This window comes from Hemiscyllium ocellatum, unplaced genomic scaffold, assembly GCF_020745735.1.
Source record: "Hemiscyllium ocellatum isolate sHemOce1 unplaced genomic scaffold, sHemOce1.pat.X.cur. scaffold_875_pat_ctg1, whole genome shotgun sequence".
Taxonomy (NCBI): Eukaryota; Metazoa; Chordata; class Chondrichthyes; order Orectolobiformes; family Hemiscylliidae; genus Hemiscyllium; species Hemiscyllium ocellatum.
In genome coordinates this window covers 1-12,627 of record NW_026869282.1, presented here as the reverse complement: position 1 = coordinate 12,627, position 12,627 = coordinate 1, and the positions used below count along the sequence as shown (strand labels likewise).

The 12,627-nt window shown below is 45.0% G+C and overlaps 1 protein-coding gene across 2 annotated transcripts; it reads right to left on the bottom strand.

Moving 5' to 3' along the window:
- Nucleotides 1–803: 803 nt before the first annotated feature.
- LOC132814597 (zinc finger protein 239-like) lies at nucleotides 804–11,286 on the bottom strand. 2 transcript variants are annotated; one of them, XM_060823542.1, is made up of 2 exons: nucleotides 11,219–11,286; nucleotides 804–2,228 (listed from the first exon to the last, which is right to left on the bottom strand). In XM_060823542.1, the coding sequence occupies exon 2, from the start codon at nucleotides 2,034–2,036 to the stop codon at nucleotides 1,347–1,349; it is 690 nt and encodes a 229-aa protein (XP_060679525.1). In that variant the 5' UTR covers nucleotides 2,037–2,228; nucleotides 11,219–11,286; the 3' UTR covers nucleotides 804–1,346. The 2 variants fall into 2 exon arrangements, with proteins under 2 accessions (XP_060679525.1, XP_060679526.1); XM_060823543.1 differs by lacking the exon at nucleotides 11,219–11,286 and adding an exon at nucleotides 7,363–7,380.
- Between the last annotated feature and the right edge of the window lie 1,341 nt (nucleotides 11,287–12,627).

The following is a 12,627-nucleotide window of genomic DNA, read 5'->3' as shown; positions in this document are numbered from 1 at the left end:
TTAGGAGACAGGCAGGCTCTAACCTCACACCTTTAATACATTCTCTGAGCTGAAATGTCACTTTCAAATTACATTGAGAACGTTCCTTATAAGTCATTCTGGGATTTACATAGTAATGAACTGAAACCTGCAACCCATTCTAAAAGATGAAAGACTTGATAGCAATCTAGATTTGTTCCATTCAGTTGTATGACACTGTAATTTTTTAGTTCAAATTCTATGTCATGATCCTGCTCCACAACTACCTGATGAAGGAACAGCACTCTGAAAGCTAGTCCTTCCAAATAATATCAGATTATATTCCAATACCTTTGTCTGATTTTTACCTTTGTTTCTCATGAACACAGCCCACACGTTCTCCCGCAGGCAGTAACCTTTACAATGCTGATGAAATGATGCAGTACCTGCAGAGATGAAAAACTTAACAGTTTTAATTTTAATTCTGTGTCTTATGATCCTGCTCCACAGCTACCCGATGAAGGAGCGGTGCCCCAAAAGCTAATACTTCCAAATAAACCTGTTGGACTGTAACCTGGTGTTGTGAGACTTTTAATCTTTGTTTCGAGCCCACACCTCCCACTGCTGCCAGTAAACCTTACAATGCTGGTGAAACAATGAATCCGCACTCCTGAAAAATTTACAATTTCTCACAATTCTGCCACTCATTCACTTCTGATCCAGGACATTGGAAACTTAGTGCTGGAGGTTGAAAGAAATTAGCAGCTTTAAAGCAAAAAGCAGCTTTCAATGAGTGTCTGAGTCAGACGGTGAATTCCGGTAACGTTTATTGCAACCCTGCTTCATTACAGTTTCAATTTTTCCCAGAAAAAAAAAGTGCACGAAAAGTAGCGTTTTTTTAAATAAAAAGCTCAAGGTCAAAGTGCACACACTCCCCATCCCCCACTTACTTTACTATTGGTCAGCACCAAATTATCCCTTTGGAACTGGATCCCTGGTACAGCCTTCACCTGGAGGAAGTATTGCCTCACTCAGCAGTTTCAGCCTACACCCTGTGTACAAGTTAGTTTCTCCAGCTCATATACAGGAGGGGGATGCAATCAAGAGTCAACCACACTGCTGTGGCTCTGGAGTCAGGGGTAGGCCAGACCAGGTAAAGGACGCAGCTGGAATAACCGAGTGATTCCTTTCCTGCAAAGGTAGCTTCATTCTCTAAAAAAGGAGATGAGTGAATAAGGTGGGGTTTTTCTTCCCCTGAAAATGGTTTCATCATTTGATTCTGAACTCCAGATTTCAATTGCGCCATCTACCACGGTGGGATTCAAACCTGGGAGACCCCAGAACGGGGTTGATAGTCTAGTCAAAAATGGTACTTATCTGTCACTCCTTCAATTTCCCTGTGATGGCACGTGAACTCGTTGATGTCTCTGGAGGTCGGAGGAGCAGGTGAAGCCCTTCCTGCACTTGGAGCAGGTGAATGGCCTCTCCCCAGTGTGGATCCGCTGGTGGGTCAGCAGGTGGGAAGAGTTGGTAAATCCCTTCCCACACTCGGGGCAGGTGAATGGCCTCTCCCCAGTGTGGACCCGCTTATGCTGCCTCAAATTGCTCATATGATTGAATCCTTTCCCGCACACAGAGCAGGTGAATGGCCTTTCCCCTGTGTGGATCTGCTGGTGGTTCAGCAAGCTGGAAGAATCAATGAATCCCTTCCCACACTCGGGGCAGGTGAACGGCCTCTCCCCCGTATGGACTCGCTCGTGCTTCCTCAAGTTGCTCACACGACGGAAAGCCTTCCCGCACTCTGAGCAACCGAACGGCCTCTCCCCAGTGTGGACCCGCTGGTGGGTCAGCAGTGCAGATGAATGCGTGAACCCCTTCCTGCACACCAAGCAGGTGAAGGGCTTCTCTCCCGTGTGGACCCACTGGTGCGCCCGCAGGTTGGAAGAATTTGTGAATCCCTTCCCACACACTGAGCAGATGAACGGCTTCTCCCCGCTGTGAACACGTCTGTGAATTTCCAGCACTGAGGGGGAAGGGAATCCTTTCCCACAGTCCCCACATTTCCACGGTTTCCCCATGGGGAGAGTATTCCTTGTGTCACCTGGGTTTGAAATTACAAACAGAACTGGTACACAGTCTGTCCCCACCGTGAGGGGTGGGATTTTGATTCCCCCAAGCTGAGGAAATGGTTTGAAGCACTTTTTCCACAGTCAGCCCACTGAATCTCCCTCACTCGGGTGTCTTAGTATTCTTCCTGCCACACTAGTGTCCTGCAAAAATAAACTCACAAAATAAGTGATCACGGCCAGTACAGTTAAATAAAGATACATTGATGGCAATTCCTATGGATTTCTAGGTACCTGCTGATCACACATTATCCAGGTCACAGAAACCTGAAAACCCTCATGCAGCCAGATAGCCTTAAGTGTGTATGGAGGAAAACTTCATTCAGGGGACAATGACCTAGAACAAGTTGCCTACAAAAGGTGCTGGATCAAGATATGAAAATAAAATGTCAAGACTGCTTGCAGAAAGAAAGCCAGTGAAGTTGCTGAATGAGTAAGGTGGGGGATGGGTCCCAGGAAAACAGTGAGGAAAGAGACTAACCCGAGAATCGTACAGTTGGGAAAGGGAGTGAATCAAACAGTCAGGGCAGGAAGGAATAATGCAGAGAACAACGTAGGACTGAAGTTATACTGCATTTACGTCAAAGCAAGAGACCTAACAGGGAAGGCAGGTGAAATCAGGGTTTATGGTCAGAAACATGGGACTGGGACATCATAGCAACTACAGAAATGTGGCTCAGGGATGGACAGCTCAATGTTCCAGGATACAAATGCCACAGGAAAGATACGGGGGGGAAGGGGGGTGGCAAGAGAGGTGGGGAGTGGTGTTTTGATAAGGGATAGTGTTGAGGGAGGATATTCCTGGGAATACATCCAGGGGAGTTATTTGGGTGGAACTGAGAAATAAGAAAGGGATGATCACCTTATGGGACTGTAATATAAACCTCTAATAATCAGCAGGAAATTGAGAAACAGTTATCTGTAAGAATAATAGGATGGTTATGGTCGGGGATTTTAACTTTCCAAACATTGACTAGGACTGCCAGCGTTCAGGGTTTAGATCAAGAGGAATTTGTTAAGCATGGACAAGACAATTTTCTGAGGCAGTATGTGGATGTTCCTACTAGAGAAGGTGCAAAACCTGACCTAAGGCAGGGCAGGTGACTGAGGTGTCAGTGCTGGACCACTTTGGGAAAGGGACAGACTGGATCTCAAAGTAAATTGGAGGGAGGCTAATTTTGATGGTATTGGGCAAAAACTTTCAAAAGTTGATTGGGAGGCAGATGTTCACAGGTAAAGGGAAGGCTGGAAAATGGGAAGCCTTCAAATATGAGATAATAAGAGTCCAGAGACAGTATGTTCCTGTTAGGGTGAAAGAAAAGGCTGGTAGGTGTAGGGAATGCTAGATGACTAGAGAAATTGAGGAGTTGGCTAACAAGAAGGAAGCATATGACAAGTATGGACAGGACAAATCGAATGAATCCTTAGAACAGTATAAAGGCGGTAGGGGTATGCTTAAGAGGGAAATCAGGAGGGCAAAAAGGGGACGTGAGATAGCTTTGGCAAATAGGGTTAAGGAGAATTAGAAGGGTTTTTATAAATTAAGGACAAAAGGGTAATTGGGAGAGAATACAGCCCCTCAAAGATCAACAAGGGCAGCCTATGTGTGGAGCCGGAGTAGATGAGGAAAATACTAAATGAGTATCAGTGTTTACTGTGAAGGAGGACATGGAAGATAGAGAATGTGGGGACATAGATGGTGACGTCTTGAAAAATGTCCACATTACAGAGGAGGTAGAGCTGGATGTCTTGAAACACAAAAGTAGATAAATCCCCAGAAGCTGGGCAAGTGACTCTTGGGCCCCTTGCTGAGATATTTGTATCATTCTTAGTCACAGGTGAGGTGTTGGAAGACTGGAGAGTGGCTAACGTGGTGCCACTATTTAAGAACGGTGGTAAGGAAAAGCCAGGGAACTATAGACCAGCGAGCCGACATCAGTGATAGGCAAGTTGTTGGAGGGAATGCTGAGAAACAGGATTTCCATGTATTTGGAAAGGCAAGGACTAATTAGGGATAGTCAGCATGGCTTTGTGCTTAGGAAATCAATCAAACAAAGTTCCTCATGGAAAATTCGTTAGCAAGGTAAGATCTTATGAAATACAGGGAGAACTAGTCAACCGGATACTGAACTGGCTTGAAGGTAAAAGAAAGAGGGTGGTGCTGGAGAGTTCCTTTTCAGACTGGAGCCTGTGACCAGTGGTGCCACAAGGATCGGTGCTGAATCCACTACTTTTTGTCATTTATAAAAATGATTTGGATGTGAACATAGTAGGTATAGTTAATAAGTTTGCAGATGACACCAAAATTGGAGATTCAGTGGACAGCGAAGAAGGTTGCCTCTGATTAAAATAGGATCTTGGGCTGAGGAGTGGCAGATGGAATTTAATTCAGATAAATGCGAGGTGCTGCATTTTGGAATTGCAAATCAGATCAGGACTAATTCAACCTCAATGTCATGGAGATGTACAGCATGGAAACAGACCCTTCGGTCCAACTTGCCCATGCTGACCAGATATCCAGAATTAATCTAGCTGCATTTACCAGCCCCTCTCTCTCTCGACCTTTCCTATTCAAACACCCATCCAGAGATATTGTAAATGTTATCATTGTACCAGCCTCCATGACTTCCTCTGGCAGCTCATTCAGTACACGCACCACCCTCTGCATGGAACTTTACATCATTCCCCTCTCATTCTCAACCTCTGCCCTCTACTTCTGGACTTCCCGACCCCAGGAAAGAGACCTTGTCTATTTACCCTATCCATGCCCCTCATGAATTTACAGGAAGATCACCCCTCAGCCTCCAACACTCCAGGGAAAACAGTCCCAATCTATGCAGCCTCTCCCTGTGGCTCAAACCCTCCAACCCTGGAAACATCCTTGTAAAGCTTTTCTGAACCTTTCCATCCTTGCTATTCAAACACTAATTTTACACAGAGGGTGGTTCATGTGTGGAATGAACTTCCTGAGGCAGTGGTGGATGCCGGTAGAATTAAAAGATATTTGTTTCAGTACATGAATAAGAAAGGTTTCAAGGGATACAGTCCAAGAGCAGGCAGGAGAGACTGGTTTAATGTGGGATTATGGTTGGCATGGACTGGTTGGACTGAAGGTCTGTTTCCATGCTGTATGACTCTATGGCAGGCTTTTAGTTCTTGACAGTGGAGTCACAGGTAGACAGGACAGTGAAGGTGGTGTTTGGTACACTTCACAGGACATTGGTTAGGCCACTTTTGTAGGATTGCATGCAATTCTGTTACCAGTGATCCCACCCTGACACGCCATGCACCAGAGATAATGACTAAAATTGACTGGGTCACAGAATAAAATCATAAAACCCCTACAGTGCACAAAAAGGCTATTTAGTCCATTGAATGCATTGGGTATAGGAATATGGAGGTCATGGTGCAGCTGTACAGGACATTGGTTAGGCTCCTTTTGGAATATTGCATTAGATTCTGGTCTCCCTGTTATTGGGTAGGAAGGATGTTGTGAAACTTGAACGGATGCAGGACAGATTGATAAAGATGTCGCCAAGGTTGGAGTGTTTGTGGTATAAAGAGAGAGGCTGAATAGTATGGGGCTGTTTCCCTGGAGCATCAGAGGCAGAGGGATAACCTTGTCAAGGTTTATAAAATCATGTGGGGCATGAATAGAATAAATAGGGAAGCACATTTCCCCAGGGTGGGGGTCTCCAAAACCAGAGGGCATAGGTTTAGGGTGGGAGGGGAAAGATTTAAAAGTGACCCAAGGGTAAATGTTTTCACACAGAGGGTGGTGCGTTTATGCACTGAGCTGCCAGAGGAAGTGGTCAGTACAATTACATTTAAAAGGCATCTAGATGGGTATGTGAATAGGAAGAGTTTGGAGGGATGAAGGTCAAATGCTGGCAACTGGACCTAAATTTACATAGGATATCTTGTCAGCATGGATGTGTTGGACCACAAAGTCTATTTCCGTGCTGTATGTTTCTATGACTATTTGATAACAGATGCTTTATTTCTGTTGATGCAAATATTTTTATCAATCATGCCTGGGTGGTAATACTTAGAGTCAGAGATGTACAGCATGGAAACAGTACATGCCGACCAGACATCCCAACACAATCCAGTCCAATCCAACACCTGGCATAGATGTAAGGGAGCGAGAATTCCTCAATTAGGGCACTATAAGAACCCTGGGAGTCACCAATTTCTGGTTTACGTCCTAATGAACAAACATTAAGTACAAGCACCTATTTATACTCAATTTTGTTTCATTTTTCTTGTTTATTCCCTGCTACGATGATTCTCTGTCTGGATGGTTGACAGGCTGGGAGATTGTGGGTTGAAAATGTGTTGCTGGTTAAAGCACAGCAGGTCAGGCAGCATCCAAGGAACAGGAAATTTGACGTTTTGGGCCAGAGCCCTTCATCAGGAATCTGGCCCGAAATGTCGAATTTCCTGTTCCTTGGATGCTGCCTGACCTGCTGTGCTTTAACCAGCAACACATTTTCAGCTCTGATCTCCAGCATCTGCAGACCTCACTTTTTACTCGAAGATTGTGGGTTGGGCCTTGATTGACTGAATGTTTTATTGTTCCGGAAGGTGTAAGAGGTTTCAGCAGAAATCCTGCAGAGCTGAGAACAGACCGACATTTTACTCTGTGGAAACAGGGAGATCAACAGACGACAAAGAAATCAGGACCTGAAATCCGAGCTGACACCAGACTACCATGTTATCAGTGCTTTGATTGGCAGTACCTCTACCTTTACCTAGCTTCTCATTTGACGAGAATGCCACATATCCCTTCAATATTCAGGATCCAATCCTTGGCACCCTGAAGCCATGTCTCTGTCAGGAGTCTCAGATCTAATTATTCTGTTCGACGTGTGCAGTCTATTCATTCACTTTTGTTATGATGCAGCACACCTTCAGACACAGTCTTCAGTTTCAATTTTTGTGATCTTTAGAATCCAGCTTTGATTGCTGGGACATTTACTCTCCTTGTCCCTTTCTATCATACTTTGATGTTCATTTTCACATCACTACATTGTTCACCTGCCTTGATTTGCACTGGCCATGCTAAATTGCCCAGGGATGTGCAGGTTACCTGGGTTAGCCATGGGAAATGCAGGGTTATAGTTTCATAGTAATAGAAGCAGGAGTAGGCCATTTGGCCTGTCAAGCCTGCTCTGTCATTCATTAAGATCATGGCTGATCTATCCATCATCTCAGCTCCTCCTACCTGCATTATCCCAACTACCCTTAAATCCCCACCATGCAAATACCTACTCACCTGTGTCTTGAATATTCTTAGGGAAGCTGTCTCTCCCGGTTCCATAGGCAGAGAATTTCATGGAGTCACTGTTTTCCGGGAAAAGCAGTTCCTCCTCATCTGTGTCTTAAACCGACTCCCTCTGACCTCGAGGCCATGACCTCTAGTCCTAATCTCACCCACCAGCAAATTACTGGATTGGGTGGTGGTGGTGGTGGTGGTGGTGGTGGTGGGGGGGGGAATGGGGGAGGCTTTTCAGAGGGGCCAACGTGGACTTGAGGGGCTGAACAGTTTACTTCCACACTGTAGGACTTCTATGATTAACCGCACTTATTTTTGTCCTGGATCACAGCTCCCAGAATCTCCCATCTTCTGCAAATTAAAAGACAAGTCCCACTCTGCCCTCTCGTATGTGTGTTATCTAACTGCTTTATCATTTCTAGTGAATATAGCCCACACCTCACTGCTGCCAGTAATGATTAGCTTACATTACTAACAATGTGGAAACAGGCCCTTCGGCCCAACAAGTCCACACCGACCCCTTCAAAAAGCAATACAATGCTGATGAAACAATGCAATACCTGCAGTACTGAAACCCGTAAGGCTTCTAACGATACCCGTTACTGATTCACCGCTCCTTCTGATGCACAGCATTGGAAATACAATGTTGAAGGCTGAATAAAATGAGCAGTTTAACTCAAAAATCCACCTAACCCTTCACTAGGCTCCCCGCTCAGCACACTTTACTTACTGCTGGTAAACCTTAAAGAACTTTATCCACACAGTGCAATGAATTCCCACTTTCCACCAAAATCCTAGACGCACTCAGTTGCTGTCTCACAATTGAAAGATTTCATTGTAACTTCTGCTCCATTAAGGGCAAAACATCTTTGAAAGCTGCTCTGAAACTCCAGCCTTCACAATCACACTTCTGTTTTCATGGAAGATGATTAGAGTCATACAGCACAGAAACTGAGCCCTCGGTCCAACTCATCCATGCCGACCAGATATCCTAAATTAATCTAATCCCATTTGCCAGCATTTGGCCTGTATCCCTCTAAAGCCTTCTCATTCACGTACCCATCCAGATGCCTTTTAAATGTTGTAATTGTAGCAGCCTCCATCACTTCCTCTGGCAGCTCATTCCAAACATGCACTACCCTGTGTGAGAAAAAGTTGCCTCTCAGGTCCGTTTTAAATCTTTCCCCTCTCACGTGAAAGCTATGCCTTCCCGTTTTGGATTCGCCTGCCATGGGGAAAAGATTTTGGCTATTCACCCTATCCATACCCCTTATAAAATTCTGTAAGGTCACCCCTCAGCCTCTGATGCTGCAGGGAAATTCTCCCTGGCCTATTCAGCATCTCCCTTTAGCTCTAACCCTCCAACTCTGCCAACAAACTTGTAAATTTTTTTCTGAACTCTTTCTAGTTTCACAACATTGTTCCATAGGAGGGGGCCCAGAATTGCACATACTATTCCAAAAGTGGCCTAACCAGTGTCCTGTGCAGCCATGACAATGATCTCCCACCTCCTATACTCAATGCTCTGACCAGTAAAGGAAAACGTACCAAATGCCTTCTTCACTATCCTGTCTCCCTGCAATTGCACTTTCAACGAACTAGAACCTGCAAGGTCTCTTTGTTCAGCAACACTCCCCATTAACTGTGTCAGTCATGCCCTAATTTGCCTTACAATGCAACAACTCATTTATCTAAATTAAACTCATTCTGCTACTCCTTGGCCCATCCTATCAATTCTAATTTATATTGAATTTTCTTTCCTCTCACCCTCGAAAAAGCTGAAAAATCTCCATCCAACACACACTCCCTCCATTCTGACTTTGCTGAACCTAATCCTTGCTGTACCTCATCCTGAAGGGTCTGGTTCATGCTGATCAACAGGCCCTCACTCGGGAGAGGGTGGGTGGAATCTAGTTGAAACAGAGAATACTGAATGGTCTGGACAGAGTGCACATGGGGAAGATGTTTCCATTGGTAGGAAAGACTAGCACCTGAGGGCACAGCATTAGAATAAAAGGAAGACCTTTTAGAACAAAGATAAAGAGAAATCGTTTCAGCCAGACAGTGGTGAACATGTGGAAGTCACTGCTACAGAAGGCTGTGGACGCTAGTCACGGAGTATATTTAAGACTGAGGTAGATAGGTTCTTGAGTATCGGGGGAAATCGAGGGTTACGGGGAGAAAGTGGGAGAATGGGATTGAGAAGCTTACCATCCATGATTTAATGGCAGAGCAGCCCTGATGGGCTGAGACATCTAATTTACTCTCCTGTGTTTTATGGTCTCTTGCTTTCCTGAACACAGAGAAAGAATTGGGAGCAGGAACAGGCTGTTTAGCCTGTTGAGCCTGCACCAACATAAGTGGATATGAAGATACCTACACCGAGGTGGATAAGCTGGAAATATTTCCACTGGAGCAGAGGAGGTTGAGAGGTGACCTTATCGAGGATTATAAAATCATAAGGGGTGTAGATAAGGTGAATGGCAGATATCTTTTCCCTTGGTGGGGGTTCAAGATTAGGCAGCAAATTTGAAAGAGAGAGGAGAAAGATTTTAAAAAGGCATAATGGGTACTTTATTTTTAAAACACAAAGTGGTTTGTGTGTGAAATGCATGTCCAGATGAAGGGGTGGATGCAGGTATAGTTAGAACATTTTAAAGACATTAGGATAAATACATGAATGAAGTTGAATTCAGATAAATGCGAGGTGCTGCATTTTGGAAAAACAAATCAGTGCAGGACTTATACACTTTATGGTAAGGTCCTGGGGAGTGTTGCTGAACAAAGAGACCTTGGACTGCAGTTCATAGTTCCTTAAAGGTAAAGCCACACATAGATAGGATAGTGAAGGCAGTATTGGTATGCTGTCCTTTCTTGGTTAGAGCATTGGGTAAAGGTGTTGGGAGGTGATGTTGCATCTGTACAGGACATTGGTGAGGCCACATTTGAAATATTGCGTGCAACTCCGGCCTCCTTCCCATCAGAAGGATGTTGTGAAACTTGAAAGGGTTCAAAAAGATTCACCAGGATGTTACCGGTTTGAAAGATTTGGGCTCTTGGGTGAGGCTAAATAGGCTGGGGCTGTTTTCCTTGGAGTGTCAGAGGCTGAGGGGTGACCTTACAGAGGGGCATGGATAGGGCAAATAGACAAAGTCTTCTCTGTGAGGTGGGGAGTCCTCTCACTAAAAGTTTAGGGTGAGAGGGGAAAGATATAATAGGGCTAAGGGGGCTTTTTTTTCCACAAGTGGTGTGTGTATGGAATGAGCAGCCAGAGGAAGTGGGGGAGGCTGGTATAATTACAGCATTTAAAAGGCATCTGGATTGGTCTATAAATAGGAAGGTTTAAAGGGATATGGACCAAGTGCTGCCAATAGGACTAGATTAGGATAATTGATCAGCATGGACTAGTCTGTTTCTGTAACCAAACTATACTGGTCTTAAAACCATTTTTTTTTTTGCTTTTCCCCCATAACCATCCACTTCGTTGTTGTTCAAAAATCAGATGAACTCAGCTTGGACATATTCAATGACGCTCTAACTGCAGGAAGGCGTCCCACCTCTCAGCTCAATTCCTCTTGCTAATACACCACACTTGCCTTGCCGATTGCTTGCTGCATCTGTCTGACAACTGGCAGTGACTGGTGCAGAATGACATCTAGATCTGTACATTTACACATCATTTCTGATAAAAGGTTCCTGAATTTGCCCTGTGTTTTTCAAAAGAGACACAGAACTGAACTAACTTTCCCAGAACCTGTCCCCTCCCTGGATTCACTCCATTTCGCTTCAGTTTCTGCAAGTCAACAGCTGAACCCGGAATGGAAAATGGGGTGAGAAAAGAGAGCACAATACTCACAGATGTTGGACAGAGGAAGAAGGTTGCAGTCTACCCTGAAGCTCAATCTTAACTCAGAGAGAGAGAGAGAAAGCAGCATCAACCCCAGAAGCACATGATCCTCCTTCCACATCCAGTCTATGGTTTTCTGTGATTGGCAGGAGGACCAGTCCCCATCCGGTCCTCCAGAGCGTCCCATTGGTTCACCAAAACAAGACCGTGGGCGTTTCCCCGTGTCGCATGAGCCAACACGCGGAGTGGTTGCTGACACCGAGGAGCATGCGCAGTATGGAGATGCTGGTTATTACTGACCGATTTCAAAGTTAAAAATCACCCAATGCCAAGTTATCGTCCAACCGTTTATTTACTTATTTCCGATTTATTTGGAATCACTAGCTTTCGAAGCGCTGCTTCTTCATAGGATGGTTGTGGAGCAGAATCATAATACACAGACTCTTGAGCAACAGGATTGCAGAGTCATGGGATGTAATATTAAACAAATGTAGCTTACTTCTGTCATCTTTTAGAATGACCTTGTTCGTTTTGATTCCATCGTATGTAAATCCCAAAACTTTTAAAAGTTATGTTCTCAAGATAGGTTTTCACAATAGGTGTCATCTCAATCAAATAATGCATTGAAGGTGTTAAGTTAAAGTCTGTCTGTGTCCCAATGTTAGGTCAGACTGATTCTATTTCTAAAGTGGGAGGTACAGCGTTTTTGAGCAAAATAAAATGTAATTCTGCAAGTACAAATTCAACCCACAAACATAAATGTGTGTGTACAGGCGAAACCAAGTGATTGTGTCTGTGTCTGTGTGCGGTGTAATGGGGTATAAGGCTGTGAGAGGGTGTGTGTGTGTGAGCATTTGAGAGAGTGGATGTGTATGAGAGAGGGTCTGCATGAGTGTGTTGGTGTGGAGGAGCATGTGTTTGTGTGAATGCGTGCTTGTGTGCGTGTATGTGTGGGGGAGAGTGTTTAGTCTAGTGGGGTCACCTGTAGTGTGACATGAACCCAAAGTCCTGGTTGAGGCCATCCCCATAGGTACCAAACCTGGCTATCAGCCTCTGCCCAGCCACTTTCCATTGTTGCCTGTCCTGAAGTCTGCCTTGGAGGATGGTCACCTGAAGGTCCGAGGCTGAATGTCCTGGACTGCTGTAGTGTTCCCCGACTGGGAGGGAACATTCCTGGCTGACGATTGTACAGTGTCCATTCATCCGTTACTGTAGCCTCCACTCGGTCTCGCCAAGATACCATGCCTCAGGGCATCATTGACTGCAGAGTATGAGATAAACAATGCTGGCTGAGTCACGTGAGTACCTGCCATTCTCATGGTGGGTGGTGTCCCCACGTGTCATGATGGTAACGATCGTCACTCTAACACGTCCTTGCATCGTCTGCCATGGCAGGGTTGTATCATGTTGCCCTGAAG